This window comes from Bos mutus, chromosome 2, assembly GCF_027580195.1.
Source record: "Bos mutus isolate GX-2022 chromosome 2, NWIPB_WYAK_1.1, whole genome shotgun sequence".
Taxonomy (NCBI): domain Eukaryota; kingdom Metazoa; phylum Chordata; class Mammalia; order Artiodactyla; family Bovidae; genus Bos; species Bos mutus.
The window spans coordinates 20,178,087-20,204,419 of NC_091618.1; the positions used below are offsets into that span (position 1 = coordinate 20,178,087).

The 26,333-nt window shown below is 34.7% G+C and overlaps 1 protein-coding gene across 5 annotated transcripts in view; it reads right to left on the bottom strand.

Annotated features, from left to right (window-relative positions):
- Positions 1–26,333, bottom strand: part of AGFG1 (ArfGAP with FG repeats 1) — an 81,231-nt gene that overhangs the window by 16,066 nt on the left and 38,832 nt on the right. For 2 of the 5 annotated variants that reach the window (XM_070385615.1, XM_070385617.1), the window contains exons 3-11: positions 17,151–17,266; positions 13,574–13,736; positions 12,261–12,414; positions 6,933–7,052; positions 6,212–6,283; positions 4,885–5,094; positions 3,633–3,813; positions 945–1,024; positions 635–727 (exon numbers count right to left, since the gene is read on the bottom strand). In XM_070385615.1, coding sequence (XP_070241716.1) covers positions 635–727; positions 945–1,024; positions 3,633–3,813; positions 4,885–5,094; positions 6,212–6,283; positions 6,933–7,052; positions 12,261–12,414; positions 13,574–13,736; positions 17,151–17,266 — 1,189 coding nt within the window. The remainder of the gene's footprint in view (positions 1–634; positions 728–944; positions 1,025–3,632; positions 3,814–4,884; positions 5,095–6,211; positions 6,284–6,932; positions 7,053–12,260; positions 12,415–13,573; positions 13,737–17,150; positions 17,267–26,333) is intronic. The other 3 variants (XM_070385626.1, XM_070385629.1, XM_070385621.1) reach the window with 2 other exon arrangements.

Below are 26,333 nucleotides of genomic sequence, written 5' to 3' on the forward strand. Positions count from 1 at the left end.
GTGGCTAGCTTACAATATGAATCAAATAGAAAAAAGAGGGGGAAGGATAAAGAGGATTTTTAAAAAAAATTATAAAAAGAAAATATTCAAATTATTATATCCCAAATTAAACCAGTTTCAACAACCCCCTCAAAAATGTTAATAACCCTAAAAGAGATACACACTGGAAAAATTCCTCGTTATCAAGATCTCATATATCAATAATAAAATCCATCCATTCCTTGCAATCCCAAGCAAAGGAAAAAAACTGACACATTTTTTCAATTGAGTTATAATCAATAATTGTGAAACCTAGTCAACAAATAAGTCAGAATTATAATGTTCAAGTACCACCTCTGTCATGAACTGGCAGTGTGAAGTCAAGGCTTTAACTCTCATCTCTATGCTTGATTCCACACCTAAAAAGTAAAATCTTTCAGTGGTGGGTGCTAGGTAACTTCCATGGTCCATTTTCAACTATTAGGTTATAGGATTCTATAAACTTTCAGCTAGCATATGTTTTCATAGACGAAACTAATCCACTTCACAGTCACTTCGGTAAGAAAGGAACCTTATTTTCTAACGTTCTTCACATAGTGTCTTTGCGATATACACCTTTCCCAAAGTTTAGTGTTCTGTAATTTACATTTCTTACCTGTCGCTCCTCTGGCATTGGTCTGAAATGGATTTGTAGAAGATGCCACAGAAGGACCAGCAGCAGCAACAAATGGATTTGTGGAAGGTGTAGCTTTAAAAAATTATAAGATACACTATAAAATCCTAATGCATTTGTATTCAATTACTTAAAGTATTTGTTCATATATTTATGAAGATAGAAAATTAGAGCTTTCTGATAATAAACTGGTGCTTTGATCATCTTCTGGTATCCCTAAGAAAATGCAATACAATGTATACATATATTTGGACTCCATATAAAAACCAATATGTATACCAGAAACACATACCTCCAAATGGAGCAGGCACACTTGAAGACGCAGGCTGTGTCTGTGCAGAAGCACCCACTGGCACTGTTCCAAAAACATTACTGAAAACAAGTATTGAAAGAATTCATATTTTGAGAGGGGAAAAGAGCAAAGGTAATCTAATAACAGGGTTGCCATAAAATATGGAAAAAATAATATTGAACATATCATGTATCACATCAGCTCTCAACCTTTTTGTTTTGTTTTTTTTTATTCAGCTCTCAAACTTTTAAGTCTTAGAATTCATTTATATTCTAAAAAAAATGAGAACCCCAAAGAGCTTCAAGATGCTATAACTACCAATATATAGTACACCAATTAAAACAGAAATTTAAGAATTTTTAATTCATTTGAAAATAACAATAAAGCCATTCGTATCTGATACTTTTACAAATGTCTTTAATGGCTGGCTTAATAGATGATCAATCTGTTGTGATACGTTGTTTAGCTTGGTGCATTATGAAGAGAAAACTGGCCTCACGTGGCATCACGGTTGAACAAAACAGGAGAATTTTAACACCTTTTCCAGATAACTATGTATATCTTGCTTGATATCATTCCAAAAACAACAGTTACAGTTTCCTAAAGGTTAGCTGCAATATGGTCCAACTCTCATATCTGTACAGAGGAGAAGGGAAGGACAGAGGATGAGATGGTTGGATAGCATCATCAGCACAATGGACATGAGTTTGAGCAAACTCCTGGAGACAGGTGAAGGACACGGAAGCCTGGCATGCTGCAGTACATGCGGTTTCAAAGTTGGACATAACTTCGCGACTTGACAACAGCTGTGATATGGAATCTGAAACCCTATCAATGAACTTTGATGTACTCTCTTAAAGTAACATCCAGTAGTCTATCTTACACTTTAAATGAATCTTTTACTACTTTTGTATCATTTGGAAAATACTTGATGCCAATCTTCAAAATGTCAATATATTTCCTTATGCAAAATAAAAAAACAACAATCCTTAATATCACCATCCATCTCATCAGAAAAGCAATAGGAAGATTAATATTAAGCTCATGGTGGCTAATGAATTTTCCAAAATTCTACTTAGTTGCTTGAGAGAGTGTGTATTTTAGCCATTGTTTTCCCTAAATTGACAGACTTAAAATTTTATTTTTGAAAAAATGTCTAACAAATATCCAAATCTGAATAACCATGGTTTGTTTAGCAATCATACTTTCAAGAAAAAAATGGTGTTCCATAAAACAAGTAGCTGGTTCATTCCACAACTCAAAAAACCATACAAGTTGATTTTCCTCAAGACAGCTTTATACTTCAGTATACAGCAGAACTACTTGATGCATACCATACTTCAATACACAGCAAATTAAGACATGTTTAAGGGTCTAGACTTAATAAAATCAAATTCCTTTACACTGCTTCATCAAGCATATTCATAATAAAAACTGAATCAAAAATATTCCTAATTAAAACTGAATGTGTGGTAGCAAGGAATGACTATTAGATGACTGCTTGTACAGCTTGGCACTGGAGCCATAATTCAATGCTAAGTCACCATCAAGTCTTACCTATTAAGAGTTTCTATACCATCAATACAAACGTCAATTAATGAAAACACAAACAACCACTCCGAATTATTCTGAATTTAGTTTTAACCTCACAGACCTTTGGAATGGGTCTTAGCTACTTCAAATATTCCATGTGTTATACTCTGGGGACCACTTATGATTATAATGTAATACCAATAAACCATTTCATTACATATACCTGTGTTTCCAGACTTTATGGCCACCTCGCTATAGTTCACTATTTTTTATGTCTAATGTAGTCAATATTAGTAAAGCAAATATACAGAAACACTCTGAATTTTATTCTTTGGATTCAATTTTTCCCATCTGCCACACAGAAAATTTGTTCCTGGAGAATAAGCCCAACTAACTAGTGTTGCAATTCTATCATTTTTTTCTGGAAAAGGTGCTAAAAGGGAAAAAAAAGTTACTCGGATAAAAGAGACAATCTATAGGAATGGAAAATCAAGGGTAAGACATTGTACAGATAAGTTACCTATACTTCTGGGTCTGCTTCCTTGACCCAAAAAGAAGTCAAAAAACTAGAGTTTTTAAAGATCAAATGTTTTTAAAATGTGGTAGACTCTCTTCTGCCAAGAACTCCCTACACCAGACATATACAAACACTGTAACAGACACACCTATTTATAAATACCAGTAAGACAGAAAAGATATAGGACTAATTTTGGGTTCTGGTGCAAATCTTTCTAAAACTTTACTTACAACTCAGGCTACAACATGTTACTTTCAGTGTTTAATCTTCATGACTAAGAACTGTACCTTAAAAGTAAGTAATTCTGTAAATGGATTCTCTGAGTGTAATTAAATTTGTATTTAACAATTTACCACATCCATTTCAAGATGTGTATATACTCTAAATTACATTTCAGCATTCAAGGAGAAAAGGTGCTTTTGATTAAATAAAAAATATAAAACGATGGTAAATCCCCTATGGTAATTACTCAAGAAGTATATTTTAATTAAAAAATGTAAACTTGTAACTTTCTTCAAACTTAGGAAAATATTCAAGAATCTTTTAGATTAAGCCCCAAATAGTGATTACTTAACAACACTATTATTCAAAGTTGAAAAAAAGTTTCAAATACAAAACACAAGACAATGACAAGCTACCTGCTAGCATTACTTGTGGAAGTATATGCGTTACTGGAGGTGGCAGCAGAGCTGAAAACACTGTCCAGTTCTGCCAGGGCTGCATACTTGTCTGAAGATGCACTTGACTGACTGGGAACTGAAACCACAGAACCAACAGGAGCTTTACCTGTGGTCCCAAACCCACTACCCTGATCACCACCTATGAACAAACAAAAACAAATTAAATCAAAGACTTTAACTTACGCTTATCCTTTCAACTTACCAACAGCATTTGCCATGATGTGTGAATTTAAAACTGATTTGGAGCTTAGCAAATAAATGGACATGATTCTAGAGTCTTACCTAATAAATACTCCATAAAATACTGGACAAGTTTAGTGTTATACATTCCGCTCTGTAAAAAATTAAGTACTCTGTCTGAAATAAAAACTAAGACCCAGTACCAATGACATGTCTAGGTTATATTAAGGAAATTCTCAAAGTGCTACATTAAATCTGCAAGATGGGGACAACTCAATCAAGCACACATATACACTCATTTAATGCTGGATCTATGTGAACTCAATCTATTAACAATATCATCTTCCCAGGGTTGTTTACAAAAAAATTAAGAGATAGTACTAAGATAAGTAAGAGTAATAAGTAATAAGTGACACTTACTATGCGCCAGACGCTGTTCTAAATACCACTCATGCAGTAACACATACGACACAACTTTTTAAGTCGAATGCTATTTCTATTACTCTTGGAGGGGAGATGAGAAATCATGCTCAGAGATCAGGATGCAGAATCCAGTCTGAAAGCAGACCCCAGCTGTTCTTCTTACTACACTATGCACTTTGAGAGGCAAAAATACTAGCCTTACGACCATAACTGGGTATAAAAATACACTGCATTTAGTATTTAGTATTTAAATAAATACTAAAATAGTCATAGAAAATAGTTCACAATTAATACATCATAGAAACCACCAAATAATCCTCTAGTCATCTCTTGGCCTTTTTGGCCTTTAGAACAATAAAGCATGCTAAGACAAAATTAAATTTTTGTCGATTATTTTCTTTTAAATCTAGAAGTTTACAAACTAGTTTCTAGGCTTTCTACCGTATGGTTATTTCAGATGCAAAATGTGCTAAATAGTCACGAACATTTAATGTAGATAAAACCTATACACAATGAAGAAAAGCATCCTCATAATTTAATAAATACAACCAAATGTAGAAGACAGCTTAATACACAAATTTGTATTCTTTTCTTTAAAGCTTGATACCTTGCCCAGCACTGAAGATATTGTCTAAATTAGCAAGTGCCGCATATTTGTCTGTAGTCTGTAGACCAGCTTTGTTTGCTGAAACTTTACTAACAGCTGAAGCTGTTTGATGACTCTGGGAAGTATTGAAGGTTCCAAAATCAGCACTGGAGGATTTGGGGAAGTTATCAAAATGAGCAAAATTAGCATTTACTGATCCAGCACTTCCACCTGTAATAAAATAGACAGAAAACTTGAAACTGCTAGACTTGCCCAATATCCTTTGATAGATTATATGATCATTTCTTCCTAAACTAAGTTTCCTATAAGCAATCCTAAAATCTTAAAAGTAAAAACTGGCAAATGGCATTCAACTTGAATCATCTACACAGGACTATTCACAATGTGCAAAACTAGATTTTCAAAGGTCCTGACAACATACAGGTCAACAAGTTCCTATGTGTAATTGTGTAATTACCTATCCCGGAAAGAACACAATAATTCACAGGAGAGTCTCCATGCTACTCAGTTTTATTGTACTTGAAGAGCTACTACTCAATTCCACATAATAATTTAATGTACACACAACACTACAAATTAAATTACAAGTAAAATTATGCTAACATATATTTCAAGGAAAAAATAAGAGCACATAATTATAAATAATATAAATATTACATTTTATCATACTAAGATTTTAAAGACTGTTCTATATTCTAAATCTTCCCTAACATACTACCAAAATACTAAAAAAACAGTATATATTCATTCTATGCTTCTGATGCTATACTTTTGATGTTTGTTCTTTATACCTACACATTAGTTTCAGTAATCAAGATAGTAGATATATATGCAGTAACATGTATATGCAGTTATAGATTAAACTGAGAGCAACACGCACTTAAAGGCATTTCAGAAACAGAAAGATTACACCTTATTAAAAAAAAAAAAAAGCAACAACACTTTCCATCAATTAGTTGTTTATACATTCTAAAACAAATACATGTCTTACAGAAATTAAACTCTATTTGTTTTTGATTAAAACTAAATAATGTCTGTTTTTAAAAGACTGTGATCTGTTAAAAGGAACTGGTGAACAAAGCACATACTAAGTTTTTAAAATCTGTATGAAGAAAGTTACTTCAAATTAATAAAAACAATTATTAAAGCAACTGTTACTGTACACTATTGTGTTCTCCGAGTTTAGCAATAGTGAGGAGAGTAAAAGTGTGAATTTATGGAGAATTATCATGAAAAGATGATTAAAATGCTATAACTGAAAAACCTATAAAATATACCATTAAACATACAAATTAGTAAAAGATGCCTACTTGACAACAGAACTTACTGTTGGAAGCCTGGAGAGGAAAAGCTGAAGTAAATTCACCAAAACTGCAGCTAGATGAAAGCATTCTAAATGCTGGACAGCCAGAAATTATGTAAATGATGAAATTTAAAGAAAGAAAAAGAAAGTTGAAAGAAAAGGCTTTAAGACAATACAGAGTTAAAAGTTGAAAGAAAAGCAATCAGCCAAAGATCTAAACAAAGGTTCAATGAGTTTCTGAAAATAATACAGTTTATGTATTCAATGTTTAAAGACCAATTCCTGCACAGAAAACTATTTGAAGTTTACCAAAGTGATTATTAAATAATCTACTCAACCAATTATTTTCTGAAGCTTGTTGCCCTGAAAATTACTTACATTTTTAGTTCTATGGAAGTAAATTAACTAGCTTCCTTTATTTAGAGCCTAAATTAAATCAAAACGTATTTTGTGAACCTAAAAAACTATTAATACTTTTATGTCTCCTTGTGTAAGAAATTTAAGAAAGATTCACGTGCAGGAAAAGGAGAACAGATGTGAATTAGACAAAACACTAGTGTCCAGAAAAACAAATAAAGAAAAATATAAAGATTTCAGGTTTCCCCAGAGCTTTGTAAAACAGAACTATTTTAAAACCAGATAATCACAGAATTTAAGTTTAGAATAATTTTCCAAAACTATATCTACAGAGTTGTATTCTATTTTTTAAAGTAAACATTTAATCATAATGCTGGAGAGGCTCTACCTGTAGTTTGGGGCTGAAAAGAAGAGTGACTTGCTGTGGGGAAACCTCCAAAATTACTCGAACCACTAGACTGTCCAAATGCATCAAAGTTTGCAAAATCTGCATTTGCAGAATTCTGAGCTGTAAATGGTAAGGAATAATACATGTTAATGAATATGAAAACTATAAATGAAAAATATGATAAATGAGTTTAAGAATTTTATGAAAGTTTCCATGTTTCATAACTTAAAGAAAATTCATTTAGAAATCAGATTTTAAGTTCTACAAATGTTTATTTCACCCAATCGCAAGCAATTCATCAAAGGGCATCCAGTACAATGATAAATTTGTACACAAATAGCCTTTGAATGGCATCACAAATAGTACTATAAAGTGACTCTATTAAAGGAATCTCTGAATTAACAGCACTAAATAACACAAGTTTCAGTAAAGCAGAGAGATGTGGGATACAGGATACATTTGGAAAACTGAGATTTAAAATGGTGATTCACCAGTTACATGAATCATATGAAAATGGCTTGATTACATTAAAAATTTTTGTTGTTTTTAAGCTTGCAACTATGTTACATCATAGCATACTTTAAAAAAAAAAGCAAGTATACAAAAAGATGGACATGATCATCAAATAAACTGAAGAAACTCGTATTAGCCTGTCATTTTAAAACACATATTAACTTAAGAAACAATAAAAACTAGTAAAAATTATACCATAAATACACATCAAACCTACTGAAAAAGACCAACTGGCTTTTCCCAACTGGTAACCAATCTAACAGCAAAGTCCTAGGCTTCTATAAAGTTAATATGTAAGGTAAAACAAGACTTTTTTAAAGGCCAAAACAGATGCTGGATAAGATTTTTACAGAGGATAAGATAAGAATAAGAAGTGGTTGATATGCAGGAAAGTGAATGCTAAATGGATGAATGAAAATGAAAAGGATGTCCAACAAAATGAGTGAGCCACTTTAAATACCTTGGCAGGCAATTCTATTTCTAGGCAGTTTTTGTAAAACTACTACAAATAAGCATACAGCTAATTCTAATAGCTAAACAATGTATTTTTTACAATAATGAAAAATTAGAAACTCAAATGGCCAGTAATTAGGGATTACTTAAGGAAAATCACACGATGGAACATAATGTAGCCATTAAAAAAAATCATGTAAAGAATATTTAGCCTTATACAAAATACTTATAGCAAAGTCAACACGATAAATAGGTTAATAAATTCCAGATATATCTTCATGTGGTAATTTCGTTAAACATGATATCATGTGCATACAAAATCTGTGTTTTAGTTCAATGGAAGTAATGAGATTTCAGGTAGATATCATGTCCTGAACTTGCCAAGCTTTTTCAGTGAGTCTGTACTCTACTTGGGCTTCCCTGGTGGCTCAGAGGTAACAAGCCAAAAGAAGTCACTAAGCAAAAAAACTGTCTATTAACAAAGTAAAACATTATTCTAGGAAGAAAATCAGCAAAACTTACAGCATCTCCTGTAACTGCTGTTTTTTTTTTTTTTTTTTAATCTAAATGGGTATGGTAATGAGCAGGGGGACATGTACATAAAGATCAGACCCCCTTGTCCTACACATCTGTGCCAATCTACCACTTCTGACATGTGGAGTGCTATCCCACTTTGCTCTTGAAAACCTTTTTAAAACCAATTGTCTTGGCCCTCAAATACCACACAGAAGTACCTAAATTAAAAGACTGCTTAACAACATAAATTCTGTATTTTCTGGACTCCCTACATTATTTTGTCTGTTTTTACTTAATAAGATAAAATTCAACTTTACAGGCTGAAATTTTACTTTCCTCAAAATACATATAATAAAAAAATACTAATAGATTAAAAAATGTTTTAATTAATTTCTTGAAAAATATTTTGAAACAAGTATCTACACCAGTTTAAATTATATATAAGGTTAAACACAGTTTACTGACACATTGCTGACAACACCATAAGCAAGTGCAGTTTAGTGAAAAGGGAATCTAAGAGTCAAACAACTCCATCTTAACATAAGAAATTGTAAACCCTTGGATTAGTCCCTCATTGTTCTGGTGCTACAGGTATTCTTACTAACAATATGAGAAGACTCATTAGATGGCCTCTACTAATAAAACCAACACTATGATTCTACAACTTATAAAAAAAATGAATAATTTATCAGCTTTAAAATGCTAATCCAAAGAAAATTCTAAAAGACAAATAAGTTTATTAAGGCGAAAACAGATAATACAACTGTAAACCAAATGAAAAGAGAGCATGATATACGAAGTTCTCAAATTCAGAGTAGATTATATTCCAAAAGGCAAGTTTCCAAGTTTTTGGAACCCTTAGCTATTCGGTTGAGAACAACAAATGAAATACATCTGTCCCTTGTAGAAAAAGGAATGGGTCCCTAAGCTAGTTTGTGGCTTATAATCTCAAATATATATGACTATGTAGTCTATAATAACATATACTGAACATTTAACATATTTAGAACATCATATGGGAAAAACTTACATTTCACATGCTTTAAACATAAGGAAAAAAATTAGTTCAATGCTATCCATTTTGCTAATCAAGTCTATTTTATCATATCTATAATTTTCCAACCAGAGCACCAAACTAATCAAATACCTATTCGTTACAACAAAACAGGATTTTGTAATACTTCTATCAGTTCTTATTTGTAGATACTGAATCTACTCACTGTTTTCAACAACTTTTTACAGTACATTTTAAAAATTATAAGTGTTATGGAATGAAACTCTGATAAACACAACTTTGGAATTAAACACTGATAATACAATAAACAAAAACTATCTAGAACCTCAAACAACTTCTACACAAAGAAATCCAGACTAAAAAGAATGTGACAAAATAGTAAAGAATGCTTTTTATATACTCTTATTCAAAAAGTACAAAAGGGTCAACTCAGTTTAGAATTTAAGGTACTAAGTCAACGAGCCTGAATCTTGCCCAGAGATGTCTTTACACTTTAGTGAGCAATACAGACTCATGTAAAAGGAAAAAACAAAATAAAAATGTAGAGACCAGAGGATAGCAGCCAGCAACTCTCATCAAATCCAGATAACAGACTTCATTCCATCTATACAATATTTTAGATTATTTTCATCAATTCCTAACATTTAAAGAGAGCATTTCAACAAGATTTCTTGCTTCTCTTAAAAGAATCAATATATTAGGAACCCTGAGCCCGCATTTCCACGTGGCAACAGGAGATTACAGAACATCCGCCTCTGAAAGGGGCACTGTGGTCCCTTCCACAGTGCACTACACCACTCATCTGTGTTAACTGGGTGGCAAGGCGATTGAGTTTGACATCCCTCATATAAGAGGTGACAATAATCAGTGACAGTTTACAGTTTTTGTGATATGTTTATTACCAGGTAAGATAACTATTACATTCCATAGTAAATTATGTTTCTAACTGCCATGTATATTTCCGTAGAAGATGACTTTTTCTGAACATAATACTGACCCCATCATCGATACACATCCACACACACTAACTCAGGCAGAATGTTCAAACGAAGAAGGGTAAAGACTTCTGGTTTTTAAGCCATTAAATTGTCTGTAAAAGAACAGGATTTCCTATAAAATAATGCTAGCCAGATTGGCTTATCTGAATAATTACTGTTTGCCATTAAAGGTTCCATTTGTCACATCAATCAGTTCAGGAGAAAGTTTTCACCCAATTATTTTTTTTTTGACATGAGAATTTCAGGGCAAGAATTCAGCTATCAATGAATTTAAATCTGCAAACCATATATGAAAAAGTAAAAATTCAGAGTGCTTACAAAGGTTCTGGGAAAAGATATTTCAGATTGAACCAAGACATTGGCTTACACTTAAAAACTACGTAAGGTAAAAAGTAAAAGATGGCATCAACTATACTAGAAGGGAAAATAAATAACTAATTTTATTAGCTTTTTCTTAAAATATCCATATATATTTTTTACACTCCTGGAATCAAATAAAGTAAGAAAAGAGTAATCTGAGTGGTCCTTTGTAAAAACAAAAGAACTTTAGGCTAAAAAATTATTACTCTCAGACAACCAGACCTATTAAACTACTTCCTCACAGACATATCTGTCCTCTACTATATTTCTGTCATATGTGGAAAAAAGACAAACAATATTTAATATCTTCAATCTGATAAAATCATACATTGCTATTTTTTTAACATTTATATGTCACAATTAAATAATGACAATTATTTTCAAAAAGCATTTTAAGGGAGTTATTGAAAACATAAGGGTAATCATGGTATAAATCAGTCCGTGGAGTACATTGACTTGTCTCTTTTTTTGCTAATATGGCTACATAGAAAAGTGTAACATTAATCCCCTGACCTGCAAATATTCACAAATTGCATTCAGAGACCAAACATACACACACACATGGAACATGAAGTAAGTTGAAAATTTCTAAGAGTTTGGCAGCTACTTATCTATCATTTCAAATTATATCTCAATAAGCCTAAAATTGAGATAAGTAGAATATTCATAAGTTACAGAAGCTTCACTCTCTATTCATTGATTCTTCCACCAACTCTTTTGACCATCATTCAAAAAGCAAGAGGTAAGAACAGAGAGCTGGAGCTCCTGTCTGCTCAGAGAAGAACAACTGGCTTCCCGCCTGGAGGATGAAGGGGAAAGATTCTTTTCAGTCTCCTGGACTTCTGCTACTTGGCTAATATAAGAAATGGAAAATGTACCACAGTCCCAACAACTTAAGCTTCCTGATTTCTTACCCTTCTCAGTATAATCTCTCTTGAACGAAATCTTCATCCTAGGATCTCTTTTTAAAGTAAACACATACAGACACAAACATACATAAATCACACAACTTCCTTCTGTAGCATAGTCCTAGAAAATGTTTTTATTGATATTTAAAACAAAAATTCCTTTAATGCTTGATAGAAATGTGGCTGAAGGTTTTCTATAATTTTCCAAATTATCTCAAACAGCGTATTTTTTGATACATATACATAAAATAATTTGTACCATTATTATCCAACTATAAGCCAGGACATGAAACTGAAAGGAAAAAAAAGGCAGAGAGCATCACAATTTCACAGGTGAGTAAAAAGAAGGTAAAGTAAGTCCCAAAATACAAATAGGAAACCAATTCAGTAAGTACTGGCTTTTGTCATGTTTATAAAAGAGTGAAATACATACATGCAAAAATATGTCTCAAATTATCAAATAAAACTGCTTCAAAATGACCAAATGAATTCTTAATTTAGTGCTCCACATTTAATTTGATGATTATTCAAACACTGGAAACAGCTGCTAGGAAAAAACACTTACCTGCGTGACTGTTGAAATGTGCAAAGTTAGCAAAATTGGCTGTAGCTGTTGACTGAGGTGCTGGAGCAGCAAAGATGTCTGAGCCAAGATCACTTAAAAGGTCAAACTGCTTCTTTTCCTGCTGCTGCGCTTGGGAGCGACCTACAACAGGGGACTATAAACCACATATTAACTACAAAGAGCTTCCAGTTAGATTTGCTAAACGTTTATAAAACTACTTCCAATTCACCAAACTTAAAACAGTTCAAAGATTATATAATCTACCTAGAGTTTTGAATAAAAAAAGGTAAAGTGAAGAAGCTCAGTCGTGTCCGACTCTTTGCGATCCCACGGACTGTAGCCTACCAGGCTCCTTTGTCCATGGGATTTTCCAGGCAAGAGTACTGGAGTGGGTTGCCATTTCCTTCTCCAGGGGGTCTTCCCAACCCAGGGATCGAAGCTGGGTCTGCCGCATTGCAGGCAGACACTTTCACTGTCTGAGCCATGTTTTCTGAAAAGCACAAATTTTCAACATCTATGCCCATAATTATCTTTTAAGTACAGAGTCAAGAGCAATGAAGTATAATTACAGTAGTTGTTACACCTCAAGACACAAAACAGACTTGTTGCTAACAGAGTATGATGATAAGGCTTTCACAGAACAAATCTTTTATCCAAGGGAAGAGTACAATATACTGACTTTACCCTTCTCTTCATTTTTTACTCAAAGCTTTGGTGAAAATGGAGCAATTTATCTAGCTGCCCTAGTATATGCATTTTTTTAAAAGGGCGGAATTTAATTCAAATAATAACATGCTTCAGAATCATTCTTATGTAAGACAGACATAATGCCACACAGTAACAGATTTGTCATAACTCATCTGACTGTCATGAACTATAGAAGCATAAACTCTAGACACCAACTGCTGAAAAGACTTCAGTCTACTCAGTTTTTTAGAATAAGTTATGTAATGCAAAGCTACCTACATTTCAATGATAAACATGTTTCACCATCAGGATGGGGAAAAAATTCTGTGCTTGAAAAATCCTTTCCTGTAAAAGTATATCACAAAGGCTATACTGTTTTAAGTAACTCTGATGGTCACCACAGATTCATGTTTTACCACTATATGTTACATCTATGACAATGCTCCTGAATACCTTTACAAACTCATATTCGCAATAGCAAAACCCACAAAAATAGACACACTGCAACCACTTAACCAAGTATCTTTTAAGGTATTATAAACCATTAGGACTGTCTTAATTCCCAAATTCATTGTACTCAATCCTCCTCACGTAGAAGCTTCTACAAAGACTTAAAAATGACTCACCTGACTAGGTGTGCCCTTATTTAAGTGCAGTGCTGGTGCTGAATCTCCTAAAAGAGATTTCAGTGGTTTGACCTCAGGTGTGCTGCTCGTGCTACTGGCAGAGGACCCTGAAATAGATGCATGGACTGACGCCACCACTTTGGCTTGTTCTGGTGGGACATACCTAAAACATATGAAAAGTTGAGGAGGCAGTTAACTAAGGAAGAGGTAGGGAATACTAAGCTCAAAAAGCTTAACTCTATAATTCTGTACAAGACTGCTTCATTATTAATCTTATTTGAAAACCCTCTAAGAATTGATACCATAAGAGTACACTTAATTAAAATATTCAGAGAAAAGGTAATAAAACAGCAACCACAAAACTTGCTTCAATTATTTACTTACAGTTTTTCTAAGATAACAATATTAACTGCTTTTTTAAAAAAAGACTTGTAGTTCATCAAGTACTGTAAAATCATAAATAACATTTGAAAGCTGAGCAAAAGGAAGGAAAAATATTTATTATGTTACAGTTAATAGCCCAAAATATAAAGGTCTATTACAAATCTATAAGAATAAGATTAACTACCGAATTTTTAAATGGACAGAAGACATTCACCAAGAGAGACACAGAAATGAAAATATTTTTAACCTAATAAAAATTTAAATTAAAATGACACGCATTTGGTCTGAGTATAAACTTTACAAATTTTGTTACTCTCTATTAAAATACTCTGTGCCCCAGAAGTACCATTTCCAGTAACCTATCCTTAGGCAATAATTGGGTTAAGTGTAAATAAATGTATGTTACCACAGCACTCTTTAAAATTTCAAAAAAACAGCAATAAACCAAAATTCATCAGGAGAAAAATGCTTGAAGGGTTATGCTAGTATCTATATAATACACAGCTGCTCTGTCTTGACATGGAAAGATGTTCATAAGACCTTACAGGTCTTTTAGGTTTGACTCCAGTCACGTAAGGATTCATGGGGTGAAAGGAATAAAGGAAAGAGAGAGGGGAAGTGAGAATACAATGCCCATATATTGGCAGTGCTGTCTCCAGGGCTGGCATTCTTTGAAAGCTCTTGCTCACAGAATTTCTGGGTTTGGTTCTAACTACCTCCCTTCCCCATATCACACAGATGGGAGAAGCAGAAAAGCAGAGTTTTTCTACTGTGTTCCACATGTGTGTGCGTGTGTGCTCAGTTGTGTCTGACTCTTTGCGACCCCATGGACTGTAGCCCACCAGGGTCCTCTGTCTATGCTCCAGAATCAGAGTTCAAATCCTAGCTCCATCACTCAACAGATGTGAAACCCAGGGCAAACAACTTCAGCACTCTGTGCCTCCGAATTTTCTTCTAAAACACTAAAATATGGTTACTATGAGGTATAAACAAATTAACATTTACAAAGTACTTATACAGTGTTCTGGTACACAAGTCTTGGCTATTATCAAATTATATAACAATCACAAACAATAAAACTTCAGTTTTTTCAGTATATGGAAGAGATGAAAACAGGAAGTTACATTTTCCGATAGTTTGGCTTATCAGTAGTGATGCCAATTTCTGAGAATAGCCAAGCCTTTTTAAAGCATAACATCAGGTAAGAATCTTTGGCTCAAAGGCTTATATAGTTACAAGTACAAAAGCTAACTAAACATGTACAGCATAGGAAATGAGCTCAAAAACTTGTTAACAGAATAATTTCAAAAACCCTTTAGATGACAGCACCAGTCTCAATGTCTTAAGTGTAGCTGCCCACATTGAGGGTTTTTAGGGAGACTGCATTTGGATAATGCTTATGTCACAGAGAAGGAAATGGCAACCCACTCCAGTACTCTTGCCTGGAAAATACCATGGAGCCTAGTAGGCTCCTCCGTCCATGGGGTCACAGAGAGTTGGACACGACTGAGCGACTTCGCTTTCACTTATGTCGCATTACAAACCCACTGTACCACCCACTATGTACATGTCACAGGTGTGCAGGAACATGAGTTTAAAATGCAAAAGTCCCAGCCTACCTGAATGCTGTCACTCCCTCTCCCCTACCCACCAACTGAAGTTTGTATTTATCTTACTCTTATTACTATTCTGTTTCTCAGGACAGAAAAGATAACACAAATTATAATAATTATTTGAGGTTTACAATTATCTGGTTATGGTCTGAATAAATAATTTTTATTATTTTATTTTGTGGCTGTTATCACTAATGCAGAGAGAGGGGACTTCCGGTTTTAATTCTATCAACTCTTATTCACACACGCTTTCCTCTTATCAGCTGAAGGTAAAGCATTTGAAAACCCAGCTAAGTTCTATTCAAACTAACTCTGAGCTGGTAAAAGTGAAACTTGAGAAAATGAAAAATTAGGCCAAGGCTATCATGGAGAAAGGTCTTAACTACAGGATAAAAGGTCTGGAAATTTAGAACTAAAATGATAAAAAGATAATTATATGCCTCATTTTAAGAGAATTATTTATGGCACCATGTTTTTACTATCACCTCATCTTCCAAGTTTTTTTTTCTTTCCTGAACTAAAATCTTGCTGTTATTTTTTCTTCTATATTCATACCTAATGTTTCTAGTAATGCTGAATATGGCCCTGGCAAAAATTAGTCTCCTCCAGAGAACAGTAAGAATACAAAGTTCACAGAACATACAAATTAGAGCCACTTCTTTCTACTATGCTCACCCAATGGAGGTGGAGATACCTCACTCATAACCACAGCAAGTATTCCCTCAACTAGAACAGTTGGCAAACAAGAGGCCATTACTTCTTCATTATCCCTCTATTTATGATTCTCTCTCATCTTTTTAACCTCTCAAGAAGGAAAATACACACTACTGAAACTAAAATACACACACTAAAGAAATAACCAAGAATTCATCACTAATGAGTCTTAGTAAGCTGACTTAAATTGTTCTCATACAGCTAAAATGAAGAGCTCAAAGTAGCTGAACATTAGTTCTATGAATATACCCTTGCTCTGCTTTAAAACACTTCACTAGCCACACGTACATCTGTTTTAACTCCTTTTCAAAAATTAACATCTGACAGATCTAGTTTAAAAAGTATAAACACTTCCTTCTTAACAAGGTAGAAAAATGACTTCTTGGGTGGGTAGTTTGAGCAAAGAGGGATATTTTGAGCAAAGAATTATTGTAACCTGCAATTAAGTGAATAGACTGCTTCATGAGTGCTTTAGCGCAGTGCTTACTATATTAAAGAAACTAAAGAAACACACGCTAAACGAAGGAAGATTTTTAAGAAAGGAGGTTTTACATGACTATAATGTCTAGAGGAGCTAACAGGGGTAGTAAAGGTCTAGAAGGAAGAATCCCCGACTTCCCAAAAAAAGGTAAGAGGCCTGGTGGTGACAAAAAGGCTACTGCCAGGCACAGATGAGTTACGACAAAGCAGAATGATTTCCATTTTATTGGAAATCAAATCCAATAAAAGCCAAAGTATAATCAGTATCTACCTACTTCCTTATTTCCTGTCTACCTACTTATTTCCTTCCTTCCTGTTATACTAATCTTACCCATAATTAATGCAATCTGGGGAGCCTTTGCTCTAAATAGAAACTATTCACTCACCATCTTTTCTTTTCATATTTTTCTTGTAGGAACTCTTTCACTTTTTGTGGATCCCTGAAGTCTGGAATTGCTGAAGATCTATCATCAAATAATCCTAGCCAAATCTGTTTACAGACCTTTGGAAAGAATTACAAAAACAAAAGAGTTAAATTCAACATCTTAATGAAATTTTAAGAGATAATTAAGATTCATTCAGAAAGCTAACCTACTTTAATTTTAATAATATTGCTTTCAATAGGATATTAATCACAATGAGCAATGAAGAAGCAACAAATGAAGGAACTAAATTTATTTTAATGTTATAGCATGCAATAAAGTCTTATCAACAGCATCACAAAGACCAGCTCCTCAAAGGGAAATAAATAGTGAAACGGGATCTAAGAGGACCTCAGATTGTTTGATCTTAGAATAATCATAAACTGTAAATCATTAGCAAAGTCATGTAACCTTTATGAACCTCAGTTCCTTCACCCCATAAAACAAAGGAATTTGATCAAATTAATCTCTTAATTAATTGATCAATCAATCTCTTAAATCCTTGACAGGTTTAAAAATCAACCAAAAAACAAATAAAAAGTACTAGAATCATATATAATTTGCTTTTAAAGTATAATATAAGAAAAATACAAGGCAGCTATGACTAGCTTTATAACTGCCTCCTATACTTTCCCCCCCCCCAATGGCTAAAAAATGAGAGAGATTATCTAACTTTTTAGTAAAACTCAAAGAAACAAAATGATGCAGTACTCAAATAGGATACAAAGTATAAAGAGAACTGTACAAAAAAAGTTGATACAGTGTGCTTCATCAAAATTTAAAACTGTTGCTCTTCAGATAAGGCAAGCCACCAACTGATAAAAGGAAGTTACAATATGAAGAGTGGATAGAAAATTTGAACAGACACTTCATCAGAGAAGATACACAGATGGCAAATAAGCAGCCCAAGATCACAGGCCATGTAGAAAATGTAAATTAAAATAATACTGAGCCCCACTACACAGACACCCATACAAACCACCAGAATGGCCAAACAGACTAATCCAAGACAAAGCGAGGCTTTTTTCATGAACTATATCAATCAGAAATGTAATGGAGCATAAGTTCCTGCATTTGATCCCCAGGACCCGCACCAAAAAGAAAAGTAATGGAGAAAATGCTTTATGAAGCTTCCCCTAGAAGAATTTTCCTTTTCTCCTCTAAAGATCATTGTTTAACTCTCTTGTGCCAGTAAGTTTTTTGATACAGAACAGTTATTTCTGGACGTTCTTATAAATAAGTGTATTATTATTGAAATAGTTGGTGTTTTGACAAGTATTTATTACGATAATCCAGAAATAACTACTCTACCCAACTCAAACTACACAGAATGCTTATTTCTGAAATAACAAAGGTTCTAGCCAAAAAAATTAAAAATGACTGGCCATATCATATGCTGGTGAGAATGTGGAACAACTAGAACTCTCAGGAATGTAAAAATGGTACAATCAGTTTGGAAGATAGTTGGCAGTTTCTTAAAAGTTAAACATATACCTACCATGCAACCCAACCATCCCATTTCTAAGTAAGTACTTAACTCAAGAAATATAAAGGTACATGTCCATGCTCAGATTTGTACACAAATGTTCACAGAAGCTTCATTAACTCCAAACAGAAGACAATCCCAATATCCATTAACAGGTAAGTGAATTAATAATTTTCGAATATTCAAGTTAGATACTTGAATATTTGGCAATATAGATACTTTATTTGGCAATAAAAATGAACAAATTATTGACACAAGAAACTACGTGAATATACCCTCAGTTATGCTGATTGAGAGACATCAGAACCCCCCACAACAAAGTATACATAGTTATGTATACATGCATAGTATACATATTATGTAATTCCATTCATTTAAAATTTGAGGAAATGTAAACTTATCTATGGTGACAGAATGCAGATCAGGGGATGCACTACGAAGGAGCACAACAATATTCTTGGGGATGATGAAAATGTATGTTATCATGTTACTATAATGATGGTTCACATATGTCAAAGCTCATTAAATTGTACATTTTAAATATATACAATTTATTATAATTACTATTCCTCAGTAAAGCTCTAAAAAACAAGTCCACAAGTTTCCAAAATTATATTACTTTAAAGAACAACACTGTGAAAAGAACACAGTATATAACTTCCAAAGCTTAACAAAATTTTGAGAAATCAGAGATGGAAAAGCAGTATCCTTCTCTAGCTTACTTGCATGCTCACTGAAGTAGATGCAGGAGAAATAAAGACAGGAAAAAAGCAGTCACCCTTCTCCTCTCCTACCATGTACCCCAAGCATGTTTCAGAACATATCTTGTGGTTCCTTACTACTCTGGGCTCAATACAAATACTATAAAGTCATTACTTAAGGCAGTACAACAAACACAAAGGCAGTCTATTATAAAAACATTTCTGTGGAAAAGCCCAAGAAGTGCAAACACTCAGGAATGGTAACGCAACTTACACCGCAAGTACTATATAAACCCTATTAGAGGACCAGCTTCTCTAATAAATACTTAGCTACTTAAAAAAAAAAAAAAAAGGATCCAAAAGGGTACCTGCACCCCAATATTCACTGCAGGAGTGTTTACAATAGCGAAGACATGGAAACAACTTCAGTGTCCATCAGCAGAGGAATGGATGAAGAAGATGTGGTGCATATGTATAAAATGGGACACTATTCAGCCACACAAAGAATGAAATAATGCCATTTGCAGCAATATCGATGGACCTAGAAATGATCATACTAAGTGAAGTAAGTCAGAGAAAGACAAATATTATATGATATCACTCATATGTAGAATCTAATTTTAAAAAAAAGATGTAAATGAATTTATTCACAAAACAAAAACAGACTTACAGATACTGAAAACAAATTTATGGTTACCAAAGGGGAAACTGTAGGGGAAGGGGGAAAAAATCAGGAGCTTGGGATGAAGACACACACACTACTATATACACGATAACAAGGATCTACTGTATAGCACAGGGAACTCTACTCAATATTCTGTGACAATCTATGTGAGAAAAGAATCTAAGAAAAGAAAAATACGTATGTGTGTGTATAGAATCATTTTACTGTATACATGAAACTAACACAGTGTTGTAAGTCAAGTATACACCAAAAAAATTAATATTTTTTAAAAAGTCCACACGAGACTCTTCTCAACAAGAAACCTATAATGATTCTCCCAAAATGTAATTTAAAAATTTTAAATTCTATGGCTTTAAAATTACATTTATAAAGAAATAACTGGTAGCTCCTAATTCTTTTATTTAAAAAATTTCCAAGTGAGAAAACAAGACATTTGCTCAAAGACTTATTAAACTGCAATTGAAAGCATTAGCTTAGGATAATTTATGACATTTAGTCTTTGTATTCCAAAACCCCTATTAACTAACGCATACAGTTTTTTAAACTAAAAACAATTAATGAATAGCAAATAATAAAAATACAAACAAAAAGGAAATGGGTTAAAGACAGATCATATAGTTAACTGTCTTGGCATTCAACATGGTAACACAGAGCAAAGATAGAGTGCCTGATGACAAGTTCTATAGATACCTGAATTAGCAGCCTGTCACTCAGGGCTTCCCAGGTGGCAATAGTGGTAAAGAATCAGCCTGCCAATGCAGGAGACATAAGAGATACCTGGGCCAGGAAGATCCCCTGAAGGAGGGTATGGCAACCCACTCCAGTATTCCTGCCTGGGGAAAACCATGGACAGAGGAGCCTGGCGGGCTGTAGTGCATAACGCCGCAAAGAGTAGGACACAACTAAAGTGACTTAGCACGCACGCATGCACAAGTCACTCAAAATTTCATACTAACTGCCAGAGGGTCTGTTCTTTCTCCCTGACAGGTCAAACTGGTAGGCAAAATCATGAAAACTCACTGCCTCGGTCCACCACAAATTCATGCTATCTTACTATCAAAGCTCCATGATGTTGTTGTGTGTGGTCACTCAGTCGTGTCCGACTCCTTGCAGATCGGACAGGCTCCTCCATCCACTGGATTTTCCAGGCAAGAAAACGGGAGTGGGTTGCCATTTCCTTTTCCAGGGGATCTTCTGGACCCAGGGAATGAACCTGGGCCTCCCGCATTGCAGGCAGACTCTTAACTGCCTGAGCCACCAGGGAATCCCTTGACACTGACGATGTTGTTAGTCAGCTCTTATTTCTGACTCTGCTACCCTGCAAAGGCTACTTCCTGTATTGCTCAAAATTCTAGCTATACCTGCCACTCATGGCAGTTGATTTCTTATTCAAGTGAAGTGACTCTCAAAATGGGATCCTCCAATCTCTTGGACTTGGCAGCATCAGCATCACCTAAAAACTTATAAATGCAAATTTTTAGGAGCCACCCAAGACCTGTGAAATCAGAACCTCTGGAGGTGGTATGCAGCAATCTGTCTTAGCAAGCCCTTCCAGTGATTGTGAAATAGGCCAAAGTTTGAAAAACAAGCCTTTAGTAAAATCTAGGCCAGCAGATGGAAACTTCCTTCCATACGAATACTATATATAGTTTTCAGCATTTCTCAAATTTACTTAGCCATTAAATCTTTTCTTGGGCAAGATTCATGAAACAAAGACAGTATTCCAGAGACACAACTGGGAAAATGTCACAGTCCTACCTCCTTTTGATCCATTCACATTTTAATCCCTGAAAATGGCTTCTGCTCCTATCATTCTCCTGGAAACTGCTATTTCAGGTTTGTAGATCTTCTGATCATGAACCTATTGTGAAGTTGCTCAGTCATGTCCAACTCTTTGTGACCCCATGGACTGTAGCCCACCAGGCTCCTCCATCCATGGAATTTTCTAGGCAAGAGTACTGGAGTGGGTTGCCATTTCCTTCTCCAGAGGATCTTCCCAACCCAGGGATCGAACCCGGGTCTCCCACATTGCAAGCAGACGCTTTACCATCTGAGCCACCCAGGAATCAAAACGCTGCACACAAAGTTCTCTTTTCTCCATGTTTGTTTTGGCTTTTTTTTTTTTAAAAAGAGTAAAATAATGAACACCTTCAACTGAAAAGAGAGGGTTTCTGAGTTGAAGGAAAAATGAGAGCGTGAATAAACTACAACTATCAGACAGCATTAAGGTTTTAAGGTACAGGTATTTAAAGTGAAATTAGTCAAAACAGTTCTGTGTTTTCCTCCAGGCTCATTTGGCTGTTTAGGTACAAAGTGGGTAGAGTGCTGGCTTTAATCGGGTAAAACACAACAGGTGTTAAGGGAGTGGTTATAACAAGGGACCTACAGACCATGGGATCAAAGCTAGGTTAAGAAAAACGGGAACATGCTAAGAATGATGCACAACGAAGAAATTTAGCATCAGTGGACTGGAGGTCTTAAAGGTTATCCTAGAACTCTTGGAGTCAGAAATTAGAGGGCATGAGCTGGGAAGAGAGGAGCAGTGGTGGTCAGAAAACAGGACACTTACACTTGAAATCTAAGAATACAGTTACTAATATCTAAACTAGAACAAAGGATTCTGGACACAAATAGCCGAAGAATTCAGGAGGCTGAGGTATATTATGTGGACACTGGGACTGCCAGAAATGATTAGTAGAAAAAAAATACTCATCATGTGAAGTGTTAAAACATATACTGAATGAGAGGGGCTGACTGGTATGACAGAGCATGTGATAAATTCTACTGACAATAACATGGGGCTGGGGGCCTTGAAACATCACTGAGGACAAGGAGGACACATGAAAGCCATCATTTAAAAGGCTTCATACATGATGAAATTCGTTTTGATGATCTCTTTGGGGAGATGGATAATTAGTTTTAATTACAGAATAATATGGTAGGTGTGGCAGTTATGAGCCTAGTTGAGGAAACCAGATTGCCTTAATGTGAATTCCAACTCGGGTGGGTAAGAGAACCTGCTTCATTGAGATGCTGGACGAGTTAAATGAGTTAATATGTTTTCCACTCAGAACAGGTATATACAAGTGGATTTTAAATGGCATTAGCTATTATTACTTTGGTGCCTAGTCTCTTATGTGGTTTGCAGTGGAGTGTTATGGGGTGACAAAGTAAGCAAGGATTGGAAAGCAGAGGTCTTACCAGAAACGCAGCAAACTGTGGGTCTCTCATTCCTGCTGCAGACAGAATCAAAGTGGTCTTAACGGAACAATCACCCTCTTTGAACTTCTAGAACACTTTGTACCTCTCACAAGAAACTTACCACAAACTGCCCTGTATTAGGATTACTATGTGTCTCATCTACTTTTGAATTCCCCATAATGCTGAAACAATGGGTTGTGCCATACTAAGGGTTCAGTAGCCAGGTTGATAATATTAAAACCAGACCTTATGGAAGAATTAAACATAAAATCACACATCAACCAACGGAATAAATTCGTGAAATTGTCAAAATAATTTTCTCCCTTATTCTACTGCTAATCCACTTTAGAATTGCAATCACGATAAACACTGAAAGAATCTAGAATATTTCAATGTATATTTATCAGTCAGGGTCAGCCTTAGGAAACAGATGACACACTCAATTTGGGTAATCTGAGAATTGCAACAGACTGTTTAAAGCCGAAGTAGGCTGTCAGGAAATCACCAGTGAGAGTATAGTGTCCCAGGGTTATTACCAACAGCTGCTGCTGCTAAGGTGCTTCAGCCATGTCCGATTCTGTGCGACCCCATAGACGGCAGCCCACCAGGCCCCTCCATCCATGGGAGTTTCCAGGCAAGAGTACTGGAGTGGGGTGCCACTGCCTTCTCCATTATCAACAGCAGGGCCTGCCTATCACCACCTACTGGCAGCAAAGGGAGGAGGAGAGGAAGTGGTCTCAACCTTAACTTGATGGGAGCTTTGACCTTCAGTGAAGAGGCAGCCAGGCTACAGAAATCCCACATTAAAGAAATTAAGAAAGTAAATATCCTAACCTTTCCCTTCTTCCTTTCTTTGATCTGCTAACAATATTCTCCATCAGTTAAACCCTTCCAGGAGACAAGAAAACCCACTTGTGTACCCCGACAAACCAGGTGCTTGGAGACATAACAGGGTTAAGAACTAGGGCTAGAAGGGCAGATGAAAGATATACAGCACTGCACGTAAATCACGTAATAAATACATGCAGTGCAAGCAATTTAACAAACAATTCTGAAAACCAAAAATACTAATACTAATCAATACTAATAAATCAAATACTAATTCTCAATTACTCACATATAAAAGAAAGAGTTAAGAAAAAAGTGTTGCATCAGGCAAATAGATATGACATGTTATAGTTTTATAATCCCTTCAAGGACAACACAATAAAGAAACCTGCTTCAATGGATACTGACCTTTATTCAGACAACCTCAATATTTTCGTAAAATAGATACAAAGAATAAACAATGTGACATGACTCTACCTGTAACCTCTAGGTCCAAAGATACAAAATAAGGAAAATACAGGAAGATGTTCTGGAATTACAGAAACTTTTGTCATTAAGCCAATCTACACATATCAACTAGAGTTCAGTTTTTTTTGGGTTTTTTTCCTGCCCCTTCTCTCCTCAGTAGAGAGAGGATTACTGCCTCCTTCTTTTAAGATACAATTACAGCAATTAACAATACTGCCTATAAAATACAGGAACAAATAATAGGAGACTTAAAGAACTGAAAAATTCATGAGCATAATATCTACTTTTGAGGAGCAAAAAGAAAAGATTAACAGAAATAATTATGAACAGGAAACACTGAAACTCTCTAGTGAGTTACCATGGATCTACACAAATTCTGTCAGCAACATATCATTTTGCCCTAAAAGGGACAGAAAATAAGGGTTTTGGGGGCCTTAGTTTGTCCTAAAAACTCATAATCAGAAAAAAATATACTTCAAATATGTGTCATGACTTAAGTTAAATACTGGGGAAAAAAACTACATTATTAAAATTTCCTATACTCACCCTGACTATATGAGCATGACTATGCTAATATTTCTAACAGGTATTTCTCAGTAACGGCCTATCTATAAAGGATTTATACAAACTAATAATGCTTAAAGAAATAATAACACTATCCATATGCCTTATGTAACGATACAGATAGTCCTGCATTTATATAAATCCTTTTAGGATCATGTGGTATATTCCATCTCAAAATTTGGTTTTAAAAAATCTTTTAGCAAGAATTAGAACATATACACCTGAGTCACTGAAAACAGGCACACACAAGCTCTATGTGCAGACCACCAGGACACGAGACTTGTGAACCAGATATCTAAATGGGTAGGTGAGGGAGTATCAGATTAAAGACATTGAATCCAATTTATTTAATCCCAGTTTGTTGTTGTTTTTTAATTTAAGCAAAAACTGCCTTATAATGGCTTCCTTAGCATAGGAATCAAATTCTTCGTCACCACCTATTTAGGTCCCAAAGGATCTAACCCCTGATTAACTCTCCAAACTCATCTTACATCATCACTCTCTCCAGCCATAAAGTCTTTCCTGACCACCAATTCCAAAGGGGCAAATTCCCCACACCAAAACACATACAATATTATCACAATGTATTATTTATTTAATACCCTTTATCTAACTTTTAAATGTAAATTTCACATGGCAGGTGCCTTCTCTCCAATTCATCACCATTTATTTGTATTCTCAGTGCCTGCCAAACACAGAGGAGCCTCTGAATAAATATCTGGTGCATGAATGAAAGCAACCTCCTAACAGCCATGAAATATAAGTACAGTAGAACTTTTTTTTCCCTTTGTTCCATTTGAAATACACATGCTGACCTAGAACATTTAGCGTACCAACTTACGAATAAGTAATAAATACACCAAACCAAATTCTCAAATCAAATTTAGGCCAGATGTTAACAAATTATACCTCTCAGGCTAAATCTGGCCTATAGCCTGCATTTACAGCTGAAGTTTCACTGGAACACAGACACGTCTGCTCGTTTATCTATTGTCTAGGGCTGTTTTGCTGGGTAGCTGTAACAGGCACTGTATGATCTAAAAGCCTAACATTTACTATCTGGCTCTTTAAAGAAAATGTCTGCTGACCCCTGAACTACTTGCAAGACCCCTGGACTTACTATGATACTACCCCAGTATCCAAGAATAACAAAGATTTAAATAAGACAATAAATAAAAGCCCGTTTTTGAGGTATGAGTTAATGTACATGGGGA